The 23,575-nt window shown below is 44.3% G+C and overlaps 1 protein-coding gene across 1 annotated transcript in view; it reads left to right on the plus strand.

The window, feature by feature from the left end:
- Positions 1-22,675, plus strand: part of rpgrip1l (RPGRIP1 like) — a gene marked incomplete at its 5' end in the record, with an annotated part of 63,637 nt that extends 40,962 nt beyond the window's left edge. The window contains 12 exons of the mRNA XM_079251751.1: positions 544-981; positions 1,082-1,173; positions 1,276-1,600; positions 10,012-10,238; positions 15,035-15,124; positions 17,258-17,308; positions 17,443-17,563; positions 19,100-19,191; positions 19,748-19,934; positions 20,607-20,691; positions 22,244-22,380; positions 22,555-22,675. Coding sequence (XP_079107877.1) covers positions 544-981; positions 1,082-1,173; positions 1,276-1,600; positions 10,012-10,238; positions 15,035-15,124; positions 17,258-17,308; positions 17,443-17,563; positions 19,100-19,191; positions 19,748-19,934; positions 20,607-20,691; positions 22,244-22,380; positions 22,555-22,646 — 1,937 coding nt within the window. The 3' untranslated portion in view covers positions 22,647-22,675. The remainder of the gene's footprint in view (positions 1-543; positions 982-1,081; positions 1,174-1,275; positions 1,601-10,011; positions 10,239-15,034; positions 15,125-17,257; positions 17,309-17,442; positions 17,564-19,099; positions 19,192-19,747; positions 19,935-20,606; positions 20,692-22,243; positions 22,381-22,554) is intronic.
- Between the last annotated feature and the right edge of the window lie 900 nt (positions 22,676-23,575).

Below are 23,575 nucleotides of genomic sequence, written 5' to 3' on the forward strand. Positions count from 1 at the left end.
TATTTCATCAGATACAGATCCATCAGAACCCAACAGAACTCAGTCACACCCATCAGAACTCAACTAGACCCATCAGATCCCTACAGACCTCAATCAGACCCCTCAGAGCCCAATAGAACTCAATCAAACCCATCAGAACCCAAAAGAACCCAATCTGACCCATCAGAACCCAACAGAACTCAATTAAACCCATCAGAACCCGACAGAACTCAACCAGATCTGTTACAACCCAACAGAACCCAACCAGACACCATCAGAACCCAACAGAACACAACCAGACCCATCAGAACCCAACAGAACTCAACCAGACCCGTCAGAACTCAACCAGACCTGTTAGAACCCAACAGAACTCAACCAGACCCATCAGAGCCCAACAGAACTCAACCAGACCCATCAGAACCAAACATAGCACAACCAGACCCATCAAAACCCAACAGAACTCAGCCAGACCCATCAGAACCCAACAGAATTCAATCAGACCCATCAGAACCCAACAGAACTCAACCGAACCCAATCGCCCGCTGTCCTCCTTCTCCTTCCCAGCTCAGCTCAGAGATGCCTCCTACAGAACCTCCCCCTCCAGACGGGGCCTGGTGGGTCCAGACGGGTCCGACCAGAACCCTGGACTGGAAGCTGGGGAGAACCTGCTGGAGCTCCAGATCTGCGGCGCCACGCTGTCTCCGGCCGCCCTGCAGCTGCTGGGCGATGCCGAACCCTCCACCTTCTGCACCTACTCTTTCTACCGCTCTGAGCTGCACGCCACCCCGGTGGTGGCGGGCCGCCGTCCCCGGTACGGCTTCACCTCGCGCTATCTGGTCTTTGTGGACCAGGACTTCCTGGAATACCTGAACCAGTGCTGGGTCATCGTAGAACTGCACCAGGCCCTGGGTCTGGACTGGAGGACTCTGGCATCGGGACGGCTGGAGTTACAGCCGCTGGTGAAGCAGGAGGGAAAGGTGCACGGTAGCGTGCCGCTGGTCGGTAAGTCAGGTCTGAGACCGGATCCTGCAGGTCCACGTTGAACCCAGCCTTTAGCCTGACCTGGTCTGACCCGGTTCTGCTGTTCTGACTCGGTTCTCAGGAACACAGGAGCAGATTTGCTCCTTTGGGTCGCTGGATTACTGGATGAGACTAAAGATTCCCATCACAGAGACGGTCCCACTGAGAAATGAGGTCAACACACACACACACACACACACACACACACACTGAACAGACCGAACACAGAACCATGTGTGTAACAGAACCTTCAGATGTTCTCAACTTGTTCTGCAGCCGATGGACCAGAACCATCTCCTCATCACTGTCCAGCGCTGCACAGAACTGGAGTCCAGACGCCCCCAGCAGCCGAGTCCATATGTGGTCTACAAGTTCTTCAGCTTCCCCGACCATCCCACCTCCACCGTGCAGGACTCTCACACCCCCCAGTTCCATGACCTGAAGTCCTACCCGGTCCGGATGGACGCGGGTCTGGACCAGTACCTGAGGTCTGAGGTGCTTCAGTTCTACGCGTTTGACTACAGAGAGGACGAGATGGACACTTACCTGGGCAAGACCCGAGTCCCTCTGCTGCCTCTGACCCACCAGCAGGAGGTAGCAGGTGAGGGTTCCCTCCTGTTCCAGGTCCTGGATCCAGTTCAGTCCTGCCTCCTGGCTCCTGGATACTGGATCCTGGATCCAGTTCAGTCCTGCCTCCTGGCTCCTGGATACTGGATCCTGGATCCAGTTCAGTCCTGCCTCCTGGCTCCTGGATACTGGATCCTGGATCCAGTTCAGTCCTGCCTCCTGGCTCCTGGATACTGGATCCTGGATCCGGGGTCCTGGATTCTGGATCCTAGATCCTGGCTCCTGGCTCTTGGCGCTGTGAGGCACCGTTAGGGATCCACGGCAGTCAGTGTGACTGAGCACAGCACACCTGAACTGCTTGTTCAACCAAGGCGAAGACGACACTTTAGTTTGCTCCAGCGGACATCCATCATCAGGCCCATCATGGTCGCAGAAACAAACAGAAACACGCCTCAGAGAACGTCAGTGACCAGATCGGATGATCTCCAGTCATCAGCTGTGTTATAGGGCTGTTATGTAGACACGCCATGAACACATCACCTCCTTTTAACGTGTGATTAAAGCTGCGATGCAACGCAAAGATAAGGTTCTGCAGTTCGTACAGAGGGAGGGGTCACTGGGGGGGCGATGTCTGCACACTGCGGGGCGCGGCGTGCACGCAGCAGGGCGGGTCGTTCACGCGGCAGGGCGGGTCGTTCACGCGGCAGGGCGGGTCGTGCACGTGGCTGGGCGGGGCGTGCACGCGGCTGGGCGTGTCGTTAACGCGGCTGGGCGTGTCGTTAACGCGGCTGGGCGTGTCGTTCACGCGGCAGGGCGGGGCGTGGCAGGGCGGGGCGTGCACATGGCAGGGTCCGAGTGTTTTAATGTAAAAATTACTTTCTCACCACCTCGATCAGCTGTTTTATCAAAACAATCCGTTTTTCCTGCAACAGTAAAAACACAAAGCAGCAACTCTGCTTCCTGTTTCTTTTTGTTAACCACGCCCACCTCACATGTCTGACCAATCACACGATACCTCTCGGAGCCCCACAAGAAAAAAGCCTGATGAACTTTGTGGTGGAAAATACTCTGGTCTTGAGAAGTTGTAATACATCTAAGAGTCAACTGTCTTCTTACAATGAACATTTTATTATAAACTAATACAAGCACACGCTGGAGCTTGGAGAGAGAACTCTCTCTGCAGATGCTGAAGTAACACCCAATTATAAACCATGCTTAACTCCTCCTAGTTGCTGGGCAGACCACAGAAAACAATCATTCTCTTATTTAAGACTAAACTGAACTCACTAAGCATCAATCACTCACTATATTACTTTATTACCTTTAACCTTTAACCTTTAGACAACTGGTCAACCAAGCAGTTGACAAAAACAGATGCCCTGCAGGAAACTCTTCCTGTCTCAGACTTTGTCTGCACATTCCAGACAAGGATCATATGACTTAAAGAAAGCTTTGTGCATTGACACAAAACACAGCAGGATCACAGCAAATCAATGCATATATGTCTAATACTTAATACAAACCAAACTCATAACAATTTTCTCCAACACTCTCCCTCCTACAGGACCAACAATAAGAAGAGAAATTGTTATCAGAACGCAAAAATACATACAGAAGATAACATTCTCAAAACATCAGGAGCCTCATGCCTATCAGGTTTTAAAAGAATCTTTCAGAAATTACAATAGTGAGGAGCCATTTGCTTCAGCTTCAAAATCTCAGTCTAAGAATTAATTTAAGAAAAGTGGAAACAAATCATTCCTCTGAGGTGGTGACAGAGGTGTAGTGAAGACACTGTTGGCGTTCTGGTGGGACTTGGCATATCACAGTTGCAGTGGAGCGCTTTTTTTTTCACCTCTCACTGATCTTGCTTGAGAGCGAAGGCTGGTCTTCAGGCGTGAGAGTAGACTCACTTACCCACGCAACCACAGGGATTATTCTGCCCTTTGTTGGGTGGTGCGTTATTCTTCTGTAATTTCAGACTGAAGAGCTTCAGGAGGTTCAAGCAATCTGTAGTGCCAAGCAGCTCACTCTGCGACCTTTACCGCTGTCTGGGTCGTCAGGAAAACCTGAAATGGCCTAAACCATCGATGTTGGTTCCAGCGCTGATGTTTAAAGCTTCTTATCAGGACAAAATCTCCAGGCTGAAGTGAATAGAGCTGCGTAGATGCTGATTCATGAAGGGCAGCTTTCACCTGTGTGCAAATGCCTGAAAAGGGTTCTTATGAGGTTAGGACAGTATGTTAAAACATTACTTTCACACAGAGCTGTGTCTGAACAGGCAGTCTTGGAGGGAACCATGCCCACTTGGGTGAGGGTCCTGCAAAAAGAATCACAAAAAAGCCCATGTTTCCATGTTACGCATGCGCATGTACATCAGAACCAGAAAAAGTACTTTTGGTCCAAGGAAGACCTGAAAAGAGAGCCAGAAGGAAATTTCCCCGTCTGCAACCTGTGGGAGGAAAACATTCAGGAAAATGGCATCCAGAAAGTCATTCATAAGAGAGCGCCAAAACATGGACTTGTTTTCAGCTAAAGAGTAAGCTCAAGTAATGAGAACTGAGACGGGAGAGCTGCAGCCTCCACCGCGTCACAGTCAGAGCAAACAGCATCAAAAGGAAAATCAAGTCAGGGTCAACTAGAGGTCGGTCAGGGGCCAGGCCTGGGGGGTGCAGAGGATAGTCAGTTTCAGCTAAACAGTCAAAGAGTAAAACATGAACAATACAAAGCAACAGTTAGGGCCACTCAGTTATCTGGTAGGTAATCATTCAAAGTAACCAAATTCATTTAATTAATTATTGCAAAGTTCCTATCAGGTAGTCTCATCTTAATCAACAACCAGAAAAATCCTCTAGTACTGCATAGCAGGACATGTGTCAAACTGGACTCCCAGCAGTCTGACCAACACTTATCCATGCTGGAATTTCCTTTCTGATTTACTGCTCGTGTTGTTTATGTCATGTCTGCTAAATGACAGAAGCAGAACCACACTGAAGAATCTCTGCATATATTAAATAAAGCTCATTCAGAACTGTTGATTTAATCAGTAATGTAGTCTAGTTTAGTCTCATGGTTTACTCTGGTTTGTCTCTCTCAGACTCCAACAGACCCATTCAGGAGCAACACACACAAAACTGAGATCATAATAAGACTGGCTTTCTATTCCAAATATATTGTGAACATAAGCATAAGCATAAAGCAACAAGATGTAAACCCATCTTTAACAGCTGGACTTCAGGTACTGAACAGCCAGAGACCTTCAGCTCATAATAAAGCTGTTTGTTTTCTATCTATTTGAACTAAAGCAGCATTTAGAAACAAACTTCTAATACTGATGGTAAAGCTGTTTTCATCTACAACAACACGACACACACATGTACGTGCACACACTCACAGCAGCATTTCTTCCTTAATGATTTTAATGCAAACGTGTGTAACAGGAAAGGCCAAGGCTAACGGTTTAGCATAGTTAGCTTAACTTTGGAAGTATCAATACTGTTACAAATAATCTGCCTCATATTCATGTTATTTTGAGGACATACAGGGCTTAAATGACTTGTTTGTTTACTTATTAAGCGTGTTAACTAAGAGACTGGTCTGTTTACTGGCAGCCATCGCAAGAGTTGGTTCTACTCTTTAAACAAAAATCATCTGATGTGTATTTTAACCACTGAGCATATCTGCTTTAATTCAAAATAATGAGTTCAGATTAGGGATAAAACACCAGCTGTCAGCAAATAAAACACGGAGATTGTTGTACCTGTGTTGCATTCACTGAAGTGGGGAAATTACAAAGCTACCTTCTTATTTAATGTCATATAACGGCTTATTTTTTCTCTTTTGACATCTATTCTGTCTCAAACATTAAAAACTTAGTATTCATCACTTTTTTTTTTTATAAGGCACAGCGTGCCAGAAGTTGACTTGTCTGTATGAACTGTTCAGCTTCCCTGCAGCAGAGCAGAGATGTCTGTGACATTGTTCAGTTGCAGAAGTCTGCAGGAGTGCAAAATTTTATGCATGCTCATAAATGTAGTATAAAGCTAAGCAGAAACAGTGAGTAAATGTTTGGTTGTAGGGCCTCATTCCTTGGCCTGGTCTTGTGGATAATCATTCAGCTCGTATCACTCGATCTGCTCAGGAGTCAGACGCGCCACAGCCACCATGCTCTCCTCCAATCAGCATACAATCAGAAATTCATGCCAGGAAGTGCCCAACACATGTTCATCAAAGCTTCCTGGTAGATAAATCAGATTCATATGTGTAATTAACAAAGAGTGACATGAAAAGGATCAGAGAGTGGGCAAAAGTTCCAGGAAGGAGATCCAGGTTTTCCACAGAGAACTGAGTGAACCCAACAGTCTTTCTGACAGAATCAGGGTGCAGCTTATTCCAGAAAACATCATCTGACTCTGTAGTCGGGGTGGGACTTGTGCTGCCTGCCGGCCACATCCGTTAGTCTTTTACTTCCAGAAAATCCCACAACTGAAACACAGTCTGAGGACAAGGAGGATCCATCACCTCCAGAGGTCAAAGGTGAAAATCCAGCTCACATGTCCACCATAGGAGCCATATCCACACTGTTCACAGTCACAACCAACAGGGCTCTGCCAGACCCTCTGGTTCTGGGATCTCCGGGCCATCAGCAGCGGCCGGGTCCATGCAGCCACATCTGCATATCAGGTTCTGCTCCAGGACTCAGAGCTGTCACAGAAGGGAGGTGGAATGATGCTGTAGGTTGTAGGGACCGTTTCTGCTCCAGTCTCCTGACTGACCACGCGTGACACTCAGAACTCTGCAGTGACCCGGATCAAGAACTCACTCTCCCCCAGCCCCTCCTCTGAATCCCCTCAGGCAGGATAGACATTTGAGGTCCAAGCTGCATGCTGACAAGGGTTTAGAAGGGAACGCCGCAATGTGTCCAACACCATACAGCAGACGAGCTTTTGAGACTGAACCATTTGGTCATGTGGTGTATTTTCTTCTCCAGTAAGGGGAAAATAAAGATCATAGCCTCATAATTATAATAGTTTTCTTCTGAATCCTGAGGCAAACATATTATGTGGACCATGTTCTGTGCTGTGAACATCATGTAACTTGAATATTACATTGTAATTGTGTGTGTGAGACTATATTATCAGTGGATTCATAACTCAGTTCTCTCCTGGGAAAGCTGAACATGATCTTGCTAAGAAGATACACTTGTTCTGAGAACTTCTCTTCTCGCCGTTAGCTCACATTTAGCTAAAGTGAATTTATTGCAAGGGAAATTTACTCTAGCAAAGTTACGTTGGTTCACCATTCCTATTTTAAGGTCAAGAATTTTCTTTTTTTCCTAACATTATGCTTAGTTTCAGCATCCTCCAGCTGCATTATTTATTTCCAGTTTATCTAAATTTATTTAGACATGCTAGGCATAAATTTATAATTGCAGTAGTAAAGGAATAAAAATCACCTTATGAATGTCTGAAAGGGAACAGACAGAAACCTAAGTTTATTGCCTACACAATGTACAGTAATTTAACATAGTAAGTTCCTAATACTATAAATCACATCTCTCACATTTCAGATTTTTCATTCTTAATATGTTGTTGCTCTTTAAAATGTTCTCAGGTGATAATAAAGAATTGCTTTTCGTTAGGAAAAGGTTCCACATTCATACAGGGAGTGGCTTTTATGCTCTTATAAAAGCTTTAGGAAGAAAAGCACAAGCAGCCATTTTACACAGGATTTATATGTTTGTTTGTTTCTGCCTAACATGCTATGACATCATCTCCTTCAGTGAGCAGAAGGCCTTTAATGAACACACTCTTTTCCTCACTTCCCTCTCTGGGCCTCCTTCATATCTGAAACTCTCTCATACATTTTTTGTTGTTGTTGTTGTTTTTTTCTTACTGCAGTAAATTAGATTTTACACAAACAATTCACTTCAACAGTTGGATGAATGCATGTGAATGGGTCGTGCCCCCACGTTTGTCTACCCCCACACAAGCTTCTAGGCTCTCCTGCGAGAGTCCGGTGTGGCTTCACAAGACGTGGTTTTAATTCTCCACACAATCAATCCAATCAAGTTTAACACAGGAAATTTTACACAACCACCCCAGTTTCCCCTCACATGAAGACAGAGATTTCAACTTCTTAATGGTGCTGTACATCAACCTCCTACTGCAAAGGAACTAGTTCTGTTTGCAGCGGATGTACACAGAGGGTCAATCCCACACCTTTGTAGAATTATCAGGCAAAATTCTCAATGTCTCCAGAAACCAGCCCACACAGTTTCTTCTCTGTTCCTCCTCACTCAAGATGGCTTTCCTCTCCGTCTTCTAACTCAAGGTTGGCCTGGTCTTGCTTCTCGAGCTCACAGGACTTACTGACTAATTTACTGGTCTCGGTCTTGTAACTCACAAGATTTACTGGTCTGGTCTTGCTACGTCTAGCTCACAGCACTTACGACTTGGTCTTGTTACTCACGATTTTTAACTTAAACTTTAACTTAAACTCACAGGATTTTATTTATGACGTCAACCTGATCTCGTCTTAAGTTATTCTCTTATCCCTTGAGTTATTCTTTCGATGAGGAGGTGAGGAGGAGAATCCCTGTCACAATGAGAATAATGAAGACAATTGACCACAAAACAGAAAAATATTGTGATTATTAATTAAGATATTGATTATTAATTTGTGATAAATTTCTAGTAATGTTTGACTCCAGTTTGAGTCTGAAAATTAATATAAATTTAGAATAACACTTCTCACCATTGTCTTTTCACACTGGTTCAGAAGGAGTCCTGGCGTAGTCGACCACGGGTGGGAGAAAGACGTCCTGTCCTCTGAAATTCTCTAAGTGAGGTTCTTAGGATGAATCTGTGGATTCAGGTGGCCAACCCGTCTATCCCCAACCTGGGCGGACTGACGCAGGATCCCGAGACGAGCCCCCAAAAACTGTGGTGGAAAATACTCTGGTCTTGAGAAGTTGTAATACATCTAAGAGTCAACTGTCTTCTTACAATGAACATTTTATTATAAACTAATACAAGCACACGCTGGAGCTTGGAGAGAGAACTCTCTCTGCAGATGCTGAAGTAACACCCGATTATAAACCATGCTTAACTCCTCCTAGTTGCTGGGCAGACCACAGAAAACAATCATTCTCTTATTTAAGACTAAACTGGACTCACTAAGCATCAATCACTCACTATATTACTTTATTACCTTTAACCTTTAGACAACTGGTCAACCAAGCAGTTGACAAAAACAGATGCCCTGCAGGAAACTCTTCCTGTCTCAGACTTTGTCTGCACATTCCAGACAAGGATCATATGACTTAAAGAAAGCTTTGTGCATTGACACAAAACACAGCAGGATCACAGCAAATCAATGCATATATGTCTAATACTTAATACAAACCAAACTCATAACAATTTTCTCCAACAACTTTCTTCAAACGCGTCTGCGAGAACAGAATGATGTCACTTTCTTCTCGGAGAACAAGAAGAAAGTTCTGTCTTCTCCTGGAGGATGGAACAGGCTTCAGTGGGGGGTGTGCTGGGGGGAGAAGCAGAGAGAGGAGGTGTGATAGGCCAGATGGGGGAGGGGTACAGCGCTGTAGGCATGCTTGATGTTGGAGTACACATGGTCCAGAGTATTTTCCCCTCTAACTGTGCAGGAAGTCATGCGTTTCGCCAGTTATTTTTATGAAATGTTTCTTAACATCACCGCGAATATTCACAAGCACTTCCCGTTCCAGTGCTGAACCTTTCAGAATAAAGGTTGTGCTGAGTGCAGTTAGTGCAAACCTTTCAGCAGCTGATGTGAACAAACTGAAACGGGAAACGCTGCTGGAGCAGGCATGCTATGCCAGAGAGTGTGCAGATGTGAAGATTAGCCCAAACAGGTGATAACCTCTGGCACACTGTAGCAGGATGAGGAGTAGCATTCCCATGCTAGCAAATAGCAGTTGTACCTCCGTGTTTTCCCTTTTCAAATTAAAGACATATTACGGGTATTGCATTAACTCATAAATTTATTTCCTATCAATGAATATAATCTGCAAAAGTGTTTAACATCTCGTTCTGGTTAAAAATGGAAAGTATGATAAATCTTGTATCTCTGCTCCTTCCAAAAATAAAGCTGTGATAAAATATAGACAGTACAGTGATCAATACACATGGTTGTGCAACATTGAGGGAAAATTGATGTGTCCTTGGATATGAATGTCAGGCTAATTGTTTACTCCAAAGTTTCCCTCTCACTCTAAACGTAAGCCTGGATGGCTGTGTGTCTCTCTGTTGGTCCTGTGATGGTCTGGCAACCCTCCAGGTCTACCTGCCTCTACGCTGAAAATAGCTGCGATAGACTCCTGCTTCCCGCTACCCTGAATTAGACGAAGCAGGATAGGAGACAAAAGAATTTAATGCATGGAAACTGACTGTCTGCGTCTCTCAGGTGTCTTCCCATTGGCTGATCCGTCTGGACGGCCAGCCGGAAACATAGAAGTTCGGCTGCGGTGGAGGTTCCCCTACATCTGTCCATCGAGCTCCATCATGACCGCTGTGGAGGAGAAGACGGATTTGGCACCCCAACAACAGACAGACGAGGACGAAGACACAGAGACACAACCGAAAGCCGAAGCCAGAGAGCATCATGACAACACGGCCAGCTCTGGTGCTAAGGTCACGACATCGTCCATGTCCACGTTTTCTGGATGTAAAACAGACCATTTGGATGTTTACTGGATGTATGGTTTTGGTTTTTTCATGTTTTCTTGATGTAGTCTAGATGTGTTTAGGATGTTTGTTGGATATTCTGGATGTTTTCTAGATGTTTTTAGGATGCTTGTTGGATATTCTGGATGTTTTCTAGATGTGTTTAGGACGTTTGTTGGATATTCTGGATGTTTTCTAGATGTGTTTAGGATGTTTGTTGGATATTCTGGATGTTTTCTAGATGTTTTTAGGATGTTTGTTGGATATTCTGGATGTTTTCTAGATGTTTTTAGGATGTTTGTTGGATATTTTGGATGTTTTCTAGATGTTTTTAGGATGCTTGTTGGATATTCTGGATGTTTTCTAGATGTGTTTAGGATGCTTGTTGGATATTTTGGATGTTTTCTAGATGTGTTTAGGATGTTTGTTGGATATTCTGGATGTTTTCTAGATGTGTTTAGGATGCTAGTTGGATATTTTGGATGTTTTCTAGATGTGTTTAGGATGCTTGTTGGATATTCTGGATGTTTTCTAGATGTTTTTAGGATGCGTGTTGGATATTCTGGATGTTTTCTAGATGTGTTTAGGATGTTTGTTAGGTATTCTGGATGTTTTCTAGATGTGTTTAGGATGTTTGTTGAATATTCTGGATGTTTTCTAGATCTGTTTAGGATGTTTGTTGGATATTCTGGATGTTTTCTATATGTGTTTAGGATGCGTGTTGGATATTCTGGATGTTTTCTAGATGTTTTTAGGATGCTTGTTGGATATTCTGGATGTAGTCTAGATGTTTTTAGGATGCTTGTTGGATATTCTGGATGTTTTCTAGATGTGTTTAGGATGCTTGTTGGATATTCTGGATGTTTTCTAGATGTTTAGGATGTTTGTTGGATATTCTGGATGTTTTCTAGATGTTTTTAGGATGCTTGTTGGATATTCTGGATGTTTTCTAGATGTTTTTAGGATGCTTGTTGGATATTCTGGATGTTTTCTAGATGGTTTTAGGATGCTTGTTGGATATTCTGGATGTTTTCTATATGTGTTTAGGATGCGTGTTGGATATTCTGGATGTTTTCTAGATGTTTTTAGGATGCTTGTTGGATATTCTGGATGTTTTCTAGATGTTTTTAGGATGCTTGTTGGATATTCTGGATGTTTTCTAGATGTGTTTAGGATGTTTGTTGGATATTCTGGATGTTTTCTAGATGTTTTTAGGATGCTTGTTGGATATTCTGGATGTTTTCTAGATGTTTTTAGGATGCTTGTTGGATATTCTGGATGTTTTCTAGATGTTTTTAGGATGCTTGTTGGATATTCTGGATGTTTTCTAGATGTTTTTAGGATGCTTGTTGGATATTCTGGATGTTTTCTAGATGTTTTTAGGATGCTTGTTGGATATTCTGGATGTTTTCTAGATGTGTTTAGGATGTTTGTTGGATATTCTGGATGTTTTCTAGATGTTTTTAGGATGCTTGTTGGATATTCTGGATGTTTTCTAGATGTTTTTAGGATGCTTGTTGGATATTCTGGATGTTTTCTAGATGTTTTTAGGATGCTTGTTGGATATTCTGGATGTTTTCTAGATGTTTTTAGGATGCTTGTTGGATATTCTGGATGTTTTCTAGATGTTTTTAGGATGCTTGTTGGATATTCTGGATGTTTTCTAGATGTTTTTAGGATGCTTGTTGGATATTCTGGATGTTTTCTAGATGTTTTTAGGATGCTTGTTGGATATTCTGGATGTTTTCTAGATGTTTTTAGGATGCTTGTTGGATATTCTGGATGTTTTCTAGATGTTTTTAGGATGTTTGTTGGATATTCTGGATGTTTTCTAGATGTTTTTAGGATGTTTGTTGGATATTTTGGATGTTTTCTAGATGTTTTTAGGATGTTTGTTGGATATTCTGGATGTTTTCTAGATGTTTTCTAGATATTTAAGATTGTTTGTTGATTTTACCAGTATGTATTTTTGTAATGATTTTCTAGATGCTTTCTGTGTTATTTTTTAATATTCTCAATTCTTTTGGTGGATTTTCAGATCATTTGGATGTTTTAAAGATATTTTTAGATATTTTGAATGTTTTTTGGACTTTTTGGATGTTTTCTAAATTTTGAGGATATTTGATTGGATGTTTTTTTTTATATATATATTTGGGGTGTTTATTTGATGGTTTTATTATATTATGGAGGTTTTTTATTTTCATGTTTTCTAAGAAAAAATTGGAATGTTTTCTGGATGTTTTCTAGTTTCCTGGTTACTTTGTGGATATGTCTTTTTTTGTTTTCTGATTATTTTGGATGTCTTCTTGATATTTTTTAAATGATTTACAGATAATTTCTTACAGGCTTCTGCATGTTTTTTTTAGATGTTTATCAATGTCTTGTCATTGTTTGTGGTACAATTTACAGATACTTTTGGAGTTTTCTAGGTGTTACTGTGTATGTTCTGGGTTTTTTTAGTAAGACTACCAGATATTTTGGGTATTTTCTAGATGGTACTGGATGTATTATAGATCATTTGGATGTTTTCTAGATCTGTTTAGGATGTTTGTTGGATATTCTGGATGTTTTCTATATGTGTTTAGGATGCGTGTTGGATATTCTGGATGTTTTCTAGATGTTTTTAGGATGCTTGTTGGATATTCTGGATGTAGTCTAGATGTTTTTAGGATGCTTGTTGGATATTCTGGATGTTTTCTAGATGTTTTTAGGATGCTTGTTGGATATTCTGGATGTTTTCTAGATGTTTTTAGGATGCTTGTTGGATATTCTGGATGTTTTCTAGATGGTTTTAGGATGCTTGTTGGATATTCTGGATGTTTTCTAGATGTTTTTAGGATGCTTGTTGGATATTCTGGATGTTTTCTAGATGTTTTTAGGATGCTTGTTGGATATTCTGGATGTTTTCTAGATGGTTTTAGGATGCTTGTTGGATATTCTGGATGTTTTCTAGATGTTTTTAGGATGCTTGTTGGATATTCTGGATGTTTTCTAGATGTTTTTAGGATGCTTGTTGGATATTCTGGATGTTTTCTAGATGTGTTTAGGATGTTTGTTGGATATTCTGGATGTTTTCTAGATGTTTTTAGGATGCTTGTTGGATATTCTGGATGTTTTCTAGATGTTTTTAGGATGCTTGTTGGATATTCTGGATGTTTTCTAGATGTTTTTAGGATGCTTGTTGGATATTCTGGATGTTTTCTAGATGTTTTTAGGATGCTTGTTGGATATTCTGGATGTTTTCTAGATGTTTTTAGGATGCTTGTTGGATATTCTGGATGTTTTCGAGATGTTTTTAGGATGCTTGTTGGATATTCTGGATGTTTTCTAGATGTTTTTAGGATGCTTGTTGGATATTCTGGATGTTTTCTAGATGTTTTTAGGATGCTTGTTGGATATTCTGGATGTTTTCTAGATGTTTTTAGGATGCTTGTTGGATATTCTGGATGTTTTCTAGATGTGTTTAGGATGTTTGTTGGATATTCTGGATGTTTTCTAGATGTTTTTAGGATGCTTGTTGGATATTCTGGATGTTTTCTAGATGTTTTTAGGATGCTTGTTGGATATTCTGGATGTTTTCTAGATGTTTTTAGGATGCTTGTTGGATATTCTGGATGTTTTCTAGATGTTTTTAGGATGCTTGTTGGATATTCTGGATGTTTTCTAGATGTTTTTAGGATGCTTGTTGGATATTCTGGATGTTTTCTAGATGTTTTTAGGATGTTTGTTGGATATTCTGGATGTTTTCTAGATGTTTTTAGGATGTTTGTTGGATATTTTGGATGTTTTCTAGATGTTTTTAGGATGTTTGTTGGATATTCTGGATGTTTTCTATATGTGTTTAGGATGTTTGTTGGATATTCTGGATGTTTTCTAGATGTTTTTAGGATGCTTGTTGGATATTCTGGGTGTTTTCTAGATGTTTTTAGGATGCTTGTTGGATATTCTGGATGTTTTCTAGATGTTTTTAGGATGTTTGTTGGATATTCTGGATGTTTTCTAGATGTTTTTAGGATGTTTGTTGGATATTTTGGATGTTTTCTAGATGTTTTTAGGATGTTTGTTGGATATTCTGGATGTTTTCTAGATGTTTTCTAGATATTTAAGATTGTTTGTTGATTTTACCAGTATGTATTTTTGTAATGATTTTCTAGATGCTTTCTGTGTTATTTTTTAATATTCTCAATTCTTTTGGTGGATTTTCAGATCATTTGGATGTTTTAAAGATATTTTTAGATATTTTGAATGTTTTTTGGACTTTTTGGATGTTTTCTAAATTTTGAGGATATTTGATTGGATGTTTTTTTTTATATATATATTTGGGGTGTTTATTTGATGGTTTTATTATATTATGGAGGTTTTTTATTTTCATGTTTTCTAAGAAAAAATTGGAATGTTTTCTGGATGTTTTCTAGTTTCCTGGTTACTTTGTGGATATGTCTTTTTTTGTTTTCTGATTATTTTGGATGTCTTCTTGATATTTTTTAAATGATTTACAGATAATTTCTTACAGGCTTCTGCATGTTTTTTTTAGATGTTTATCAATGTCTTGTCATTGTTTGTGGTACAATTTACAGATACTTTTGGAGTTTTCTAGGTGTTACTGTGTATGTTCTGGGTTTTTTTAGTACGACTACCAGATATTTTGGGTATTTTCTAGATGGTACTGGATGTATTATAGATCATTTGGATGTTTTCTAGATGACTGGCGAAGAAACCCAGTTTTTGACTTATCCTTATGTTTCTCCTGTTCTGGCTTCTAGGCTCTGCTGCCCAAATTCAGAGGATTAAATAGAAGAGACAAGGACAGCAGACGAGTTACGTTCGTAGAATCCACAGCCTCTGACCCCCAGGTAAGGTCACGTAATTAAGTCATTACACACAGTTACTTTTGGTGGAAGTGCCATTCATCCATCAGTCCATTTACTGCCACTTATCCGGTGTCGGGTCGCGGGGGCAGCAGCCTAAGTAGGGAAGCCCAGACTTCCCCCTCCCCAGTCACATTTGCCAACTCTGTGGGGGGATCCCGAGGCGTTCCCAGGCCAGCCGAGAGATATAATCCCTCCAGCATGTCCTGGGTCTTCCCCGGGGTCTCCTCCCAGAGGGACGTGCCTGGAACACCTCACCAGGGAGGTCCAGGAGGCATCCTGACCAGATGCCCGAGCCACCTCAACTGGTTCCTCTCGATGCGGAGGAGCAGCGGCTCTACTCTGATCTCCTCCCGGATGACCGAGCTCCTCACCCTATCTCTAAGGGAGAGCCCGGCCACCCTGCGGAGGAAACCCATTTCAGCCGCCTGTATACGAGATCTCCTCCTTTCGGTCACGACCCACAGCTCATGACCATAGGTGAGGGTAGGAACGTAGATCGACTGGTAAATCGAGAGCTTCGCCTTCTGGCTCAGCTCCTTCTTCACCACGACAGACCGGCGCAGAGTCCGCATTACTGCAGACGCCGCACCGATCCGTCTGTCCATCTCGCGCTCCATCCTTCCCTCACTCGTGAACAAGACCCCGAGATATTTAAACTCCTCCACTTGAGGCAGGACCTGACTCCCGACCCGGAGAGGACAATCCACCCTATTCCGGCTGAGCACCATGGTCTCAGATCTGGAGGTGCTGATTCTCATCCCAGCCGCTTCACACTCGGCAGCGAATCGCTCAAGTGAGAGCTGGAGATCACGACCAGATGAAGCCAACAGGACCACGTCATCCGCAAAAAGCAGGGACCCAATCCCGAGGCCACCAAGCCGGATCCCCTCAACACCTCGGCTGCACCTAGAAATTCTGTCCATATAAGTTATGAACAGAATCGGTCATAAAGGGCAGCCTTGGATAGACCTTACCAGGGAGGCTGATGAGTGTGATTCCCCTGTAATTGGAACACACCCTCCGGTCCCCCTTCTTAAAAAGGGGGACCACCACCCCAGTCTGCCAATGCAGCGGTACTGCCCCCAATGTCCACGCGATGCTGCAGAGGCGTGTCAGCCAGGACAGCCCCACAGCATCCAGAGCCTTAAGAAACTCCGGGCGGATCTCATCCACCCCCGGGGCCTTGCCGCCAAGGAGCTTTTTGACCACCTCAGCGACTTCAGCCCCAGAGATAGGAGAGTCCACCCCTGAGTCCACCAGCTCTGCCTCCTCATCGGAAGACGTGTTGGTAGGATTGAGGAGGTCTTCGAAGTATTCCTTCCACCGACCCACAACGTCCCGAGTTGAGGTCAGCAGCTCCCCACCTCCACTGTACACAGTATTGATGGAGCACTGCTTCCCCCTCCTGAGCCGCCGGATGGTGGACCAGAATCACTTCGAAGCCATCCGGAAGTCTTTCTCCATGGCCTCGCCGAACTCCTCCCATGCCCGAGTTTTTGCCTTGGCGACAGCCGAAGCCACATGCCACTTAGCCTGTCGGTACCCATCAGCTGCCTCCAGAGTCCCACAGGCCAAGAAGGCCCGATAGGACTCCTTCTTCAGCTTGACGGCATCCCTCACTGCTGGTGTCCACCAACGAGTCCTGGGATTACCGCCACGACAGGCACCAACGACCTTACAGCCACAGCTCCGGCTGGCCGCCTCAACAATAGAGGCACGGAACACAGCCCAGAGAGAGCACCCTCCAACACTCCCTCCAAGTGGGTACTCTGAACTGCTGTTCGGTGCATAAGCACAGACAACAGTCAGAACCACTTTCTGCAGCCAAGGATCAGACCACCAGGGTCCCCGCCTCTTGTTGCCGCCCAGCTCACATTGTACTCGATCCCTACGGCTCCTCCCGCAGATAGTGAGCCCATGGGAGGTGGCGCCCATGAAACACTTACGGGCTGAACCCGACCGGGCCCCACGGGCAAAGGGCCGGCCACCAGACACTCTCTCTCATGCCCCAACCCCAGACCTGGCTCCAGAGGGGGACCCATATCCAGGCATCCCTTTGGTGGAAGTTTTGTTCATCTTATGTGATGAGAAATGTTTGGACTTTGTCTTTGTTAGTGTGATGAACAGATGTCTGCAGAGAGGAGGACCACGCTTCTACCTGTCCAGGTAAACCTGTCCATTCTTTGTTCATATCATCATTGTCAGTAGCTCGCCATCTGATCGACCAATCCTCTGTCCGATGCTGGTTTCTGACAATCAGCTGATAGGAAGTCATCAGCTGAATGAGTCTATCTTCACAGGTGCTGCCAAAAGCTCCCACCAAGGAAGAGGATGATGAAGAAGAGTGTCATGTCTCTGAAGGACAGCTGGTGTCTCAGTCCTTCTCTGATGACTCTGATATCTCGGAGGAAATCCCTACAGGTCAGACGTGTTCATCTTCAAGCCTCATCTGACTTTCAGTTCATGTTTGTTAATGTATCAGAGCAGATAATTCAATTCAGAGGACAGAGTCCAGGTGGAACCAGTCCTGAATTCCAGACTCTGTGTGGGTTTGATGCCTTAAAGTTGTAGTCTGAGGTGTACTCTGTACATGTCATCACACGCTGTTGCTGTTCTTCTAACAGGTTAGCTTGTTCAGTATAACAATATATGTACATAACTCTAGGAGAACGAACGAAATGGAGTAACTTGGAGGACAAGGTCCTGCTTAGTTTACACCACAGACAGATAGATGAAGTGGCTGGTATGCCCAAGTCCTACCAGTGGCTTGAGAGAGCGGGACCTCTGCTGCTTATCCATGATCACTATGTCTGGTGGCTTGTCCACCACCATTTTGTCTGTTTAAATCTGGATGTTCCACAGGATCTTAGCCTTCTCATTCTCCACCACTTTGGGGGTGTTTCCTATTGAAGTTCTCCAGTCCATATTCTGTATTGGAAACCACATATAAGTTATATTAAGACAAAGATCTAAATCAATCGCAATATTACTCAGAACTGAAAATCTGATTAATTAAGCTGCATTATATACTTTGTAATGTCCCTCCATCCCACTATACTGGACCTTTTGTGTGGAAGTTTGGAAGAGAACATACAAAACAAATATAGAGGCAATATATGTGATCCAGAAAAGAGCAATGAGAATTGAATGCAACGCTCAGTGCAGACAACACGCACACCAACTCTTTGTCCACCTGAAAGCTCCTAAATGTACAATTCGTGTACTCAGTAATCCATCAAAAAGTAACACAAAGTATCTAGGACTTTTCCTGATAGTAGTCTATACATTCTGTAATCATAAGAAATATAGTTAGACCCCTCAGCTTACTGTAAATCTGTAAAAACTCTGACCAATCCAAACTTTCCGACCCAAATGGAGTTGTTCATTTCTTATATTCCGTAGCTTCTTCTCCCGGCTCCCCTCCTCCCCCTCCAGCAGCGCATACCTGATAGCCACACCCTGCATATAAACAGCGTGTTAGGATGAAAATACAAAGTAGTGAAGAAGAAACTCGGAAGGCAAACATGGCTGAGAAAATGCAGGAAGGATTTCCCGACCCGGCTCGGTTTATTTGTAATCATACATGTATATATACATAGATAGATACAATTACTGTAAATATACATATATTATAAAACCAGTTCAGGCTGTTGGAGCTGAAATGTTGGCGAGAGAAAGTCTTCTTCGTCTCTTTGTTTACTGGCAGACAGACCTCCATGAAGAGGAAACCAATCTAAACCAGTTTGTTTTTAACTAGTTGGGCTGTAATGTTTTCCCCAACATCAATCTTTAACGTTGCTATCAACAAAGCTCAGATTCTCCACTTCATAAATGTTAATGTACGTTCTGTTTGTCTCCTCTGACAACAGAAAAACTCATAAACTGGTTTTCATTCCCTCCTGAAGACTGTGATCAATAATCTTCCTCTTTCTGCTGCTTCCTGTTCGGACCGTCCAGATCCGCATGAGGCTCCTGCAGATGATCAGAGAGAATCGCTTCAGTCCGACAGCGACGACTGCATCGTTCAGGGGCAGGCCGCAGCCAGGAAGGTCAGTGAGTGCCTCACACACCGCAGCAATGTGTGGAGACTCAGATGTACATTATTGATCCCAGACTGGGAAAAGTTAGTGTTACAGCAGATGCTTTACATCCATTAGTCACTCACTCATTCATTTAGTGATGGTAAGTTCCATGTGTGGACACAGCTGTCCTGGTAATGCTAATGAGCACCAACGGCCTCTCCAACCACCGCCGAAACATTCAACCATGTTCACAGTTCTGGTCTCATCACTTCTTGTTGCAGCTGTACCATGTGCCACGTTGCACCGCAGGACGCTGATAAACTCTGATAAACCAAACAAAATCTGGCAAAACTGGTCAAAAATCTGATTTTAAAAAAAGAGAATTTCATCAAAACCTTAAGAAAAATAAAATAAAATCTGATCAAATGTGATGAAATCCGATTTCAAAATGGTAAAATCGGAATAAAAATTTGGTCAAATCGGATAAATTCCGATAAAACTTTGATAAACATGATAGAAATCTGATCAAATGGGATGTGACTGGTCTGAAGTGATGAAACGATCTCAGCTTGCATGTCTTTAGTCCTCAGATCGAGTCCGGGTGGAGGTGGTCTCCCTGACCCTGTCTCCGCAGTCCCGCCTGGCCCTGGACCACAATGTGGTACGCCTGTTTGTGGAGTACTCCTTCCTGGACCTTCCTACCGAAGAAACCCCCCTGTCCTTGCCCAAACCCCCCCAGGGTCAGAGCATCAACTACAACTACAGCAAAGGTTTGTTTGGAAACCAATCAGCATTGAGCTCCGTGTCACATGACTCAGAAGTCCGGTGGCCATGTACAGCTTCCATAGGTCAATAGGAGTGAGACTGTGGAGCCAGAAAAGCAGTGAAACCTGAGGAGAACCAGACAACAAGGTTTCACTTTGGCTGAACAGTGGAGCTGGAAGCCCTGTGTCTGATGAGTCCAGATTTGCCTTGTTGTGGTGTTGCCATGATCAGACAAGGACCAGGACCGGCTGTGTCCCAGTGAGCACCCTGTTCCCTACACAGGGCCTCGATGGACACCAGACAGGTCAATATGGACCACAATGAACTGCAGCAGGAGCACAGAGCGACACGAACGTCAAAACAAGTTAAAAAGAACTAGAATTCATTTTATATCCTTATTTGTTAAATAAATATGCAGAAAAGAAAATACAAAAAATCATTTTCATGAGTTTGGATTGGATTTGGAATGACGCGTGGTGGTTGCCGCGGTGACAGCCAGTGATCATGTGATTTGCGACGAGGCGAAAACAGCCAATGTGTGTCCAGTGGTCAACATAATGAGTGTACTATGGAGTGTCTCCGTGTTGTACATGAGGGGGAGGGTTAGGGTGGACATTAGTCTGTCCTTCCTCTCCTCCTCATGCCAACACGGAAAGCACTGTTTTATCGTCCTGCAGTGATTCCTGTAGATGCTGGGGAGAACGCAGCGAGGCGACAGATGCTCAGAACTGTCCTGGAGGGTCGAAACCCACAGATGGAGAGGTGAGGAAGACAAGTGGCTTGAAGCATCTCAGACATGAAACATCTCAGACATGAAACATCTCAGACATGAAACATGTCAGACATGAAACACAGGAAGCAACTCGGACAGGAAGTGACTCAGACAGAAAGTGACTCGAACAGGAAGTGACTCGGCTTGGACAGGTGTTTGCTGCTCAGTGACTGACTCAGCAACTGTGACTCAGCGGCTCTGACTCGGCGACTGACTGAGTGACTCTGACTCAGCGACTGACTCAGTGACTCTGACTCAGCAACTGACTCAGTGACTCTGACTTGGCGACTCTGACTCTGTGACTGACTGAGTGACTCTGATTCAGCGACTGACTCAGCGACTCTGACTCAGCGACTCTGACTCAGCGACTCTGACTCGCCGACTCTGACTGAGCGACTCTGACTCGGCGACTGACTCAGCAACTGACTGAGTGACTGACTCAGCGACTGACTGAGTGACTCTGACTCAACAACTCAGACTCAGCGATTCTGACTCAGCGGCTCTGACTCGCCGACTCTGACTCGGCGACTGACTCAGCGAGTGACTCTGACTCGGCGACTCTGTCTGAGTGACTCAGACTCAGCGACTGACTCAGTGACTCTGACTCAGCTACTGACTCAGCGACTCTGACTCAGCGGCTCTGACTCGCCGACTCTGACTCGGCGACTCTGTCTGAGTGACTCAGACTCAGCGACTGACTCAGCGACTCAGACTCAGCGACTCTGACTCAGCGGCTCTGACTCGCCGACTCTGACTCGGCGACTCTGTCTGAGTGACTCAGACTCAGCGACTGACTCAGCGACTCAGACTCAGCGACTGACTCAGCGACTCAGACTCAGCGACTCTGACTCAGCGGCTCTGACTAAGCGACTCTGACTCGGCGACTCTGACTCAGCAACTGACTCAGTGACTCTGAATCAGCGGCTCTGACTCAGCGACTGACTCGGCGACTCTGTCTGAGTGACTCTGACTGAGTGACTCAGACTCAGCGGCTCTGACTCGCCGACTCTGACTCGGCGACTCTGTCTGAGTGACTCAGACTCAGCGACTGACTCAGTGACTCTGACTCAGCTACTGACTCAGCGACTCAGACTCAGCGACTCTGACTCAGCGGCTCTGACTAAGCGACTCTGACTCGGCGACTCTGACTCAGCAACTGACTCAGTGACTCTGAATCAGCGGCTCTGACTCAGCGACTGACTCGGCGACTCTGTCTGAGTGACTCTGACTGAGTGACTCAGACTCAGCGACTGACTCAGTGACTCTGACTCGGTGACTCTGACTCGGCGACTCTGAGTTATTCTGACTCAGCGACTGACTCAGCGGCTCTGACTCAGTGACTCTGACTCGGTGACTCTGACTCGGCGACTCTGAGTTACTCTGACTCAGCGACTGACTCAGCGACTGACTCAGTGACTCTGACTCGGTGACTCTGACTCGGCGACTCTGAGTTACTCTGACTCAGCGACTGACTCAGCGGCTCTGACTCAGTGACTCTGACTGAGTGACTCTGACTCAGAAGGTTCTGACGTGTCTGAACAGGATTCAGTTCGTGGTGGTAAGCGAGCCGCCGGAGGAGGAGGAGCAGGAGAGGGAGTGTGAAGATGTGGGCGTGGCCTTCCTGAAGATCCCTGAGATCCTGGAGAAGCAACAAGATCTGATGGAGACCAGTCTGAGTGGTAAACACACACACTCACATACACACACACAAAACACAATCAGGTTCTCAGAGTTTTTTTTATCTGTATAACAAAAAAATATTATCATTTTCTCCTTTTTTGAGAATTAACACAAGTCTGTGTGTGTGTGTGTGTGTGTGTGTGTGTGTGTGTGTGTGTGTGTGTGTGTTGCAGTGTTGGATGTGGACGACAGCAGTCAGGTGGTTGGCGGTCTCACCGTGACGTTTGAGGGACTGGAGGCCCTCAGAGACATCATGGAGGAATGAGAACCAGACTGCAGGGTGGAGTCTGTGGAGGTTCCGAAGGTCCAGGCTGGAGGTTCCGAAGGTCCAGGCTGGTGGTTCAGAAGGTCCAGGCTGGTGGTTCCGAAGGTCCAGGCTGGTGGTTCCGAAGGTCCAGGCTGGAGGTTCCGAAAGTCCAGGCTGGAGGTTCTCCTCAGACGTTCTGAAGTTTTCAGCAGAATAAACATGAAAGAGGCAACAGGAAGTGTTGGAGTGTAAAACTGTCCTCTGCAGGGACCCAAACGGCAGCAGAACCTCTCTGGGATGATCAGGTGAAGGTTCTGGAGGACCCAAATGGATTTAATCCGCGGTTCAGAAGCCGGTTCAGGTGTCAGACGGGTGGGAAACACCTCTGTCATCACGATGTCCCGGCTGTCCTTCAGATGATGACGACCAGTAAACTGTTGTGTAAAAAAAAAAACAACTCAACATTGTAAAATTTTTAAAAAATAAAGAAAAGTAAATAAATACATTTTAAAAAATTGTTTTTTTTTCTTTTTTAATTGAAATAAAAGGAAACCGGCTGCAGACGTACAACACAGAAAACTATCAGGATGAGGTGCATCGCTGCCGTCCCCTGAAACCGTGACAACCGTGTTACTGGCCTGTTCCCAGCTAAACCAGTAAAACTAGTTCAACCAGTAAAACCATTTAAACCAGTTCAACCAGTAAAACCAGCTAAACCGGTAAAGCCAGTTCAACTAGTAAAAACTAGCTAAACCAGTAAAACCAGTTCAACTAGGCAACCCAGTTAAACCAGTAAAAACCAGTTCGACCAGCTCAACCAGTAAAACCAGTTCAACCAGTTCAACCAGCTAAAGTAGTTGAACCAGTTAAACCAGTAAAACCACGTGTTTCTGCATTGGATTAATGTGACCTGTTCTACTGGGAAGAAGGCTGTTTCTAGGGAACGG

This window comes from Telmatherina bonti (genome assembly GCF_933228915.1).
Source record: "Telmatherina bonti genome assembly, chromosome: 2".
Classification (NCBI taxonomy): Eukaryota; Metazoa; Chordata; class Actinopteri; order Atheriniformes; family Telmatherinidae; genus Telmatherina; species Telmatherina bonti.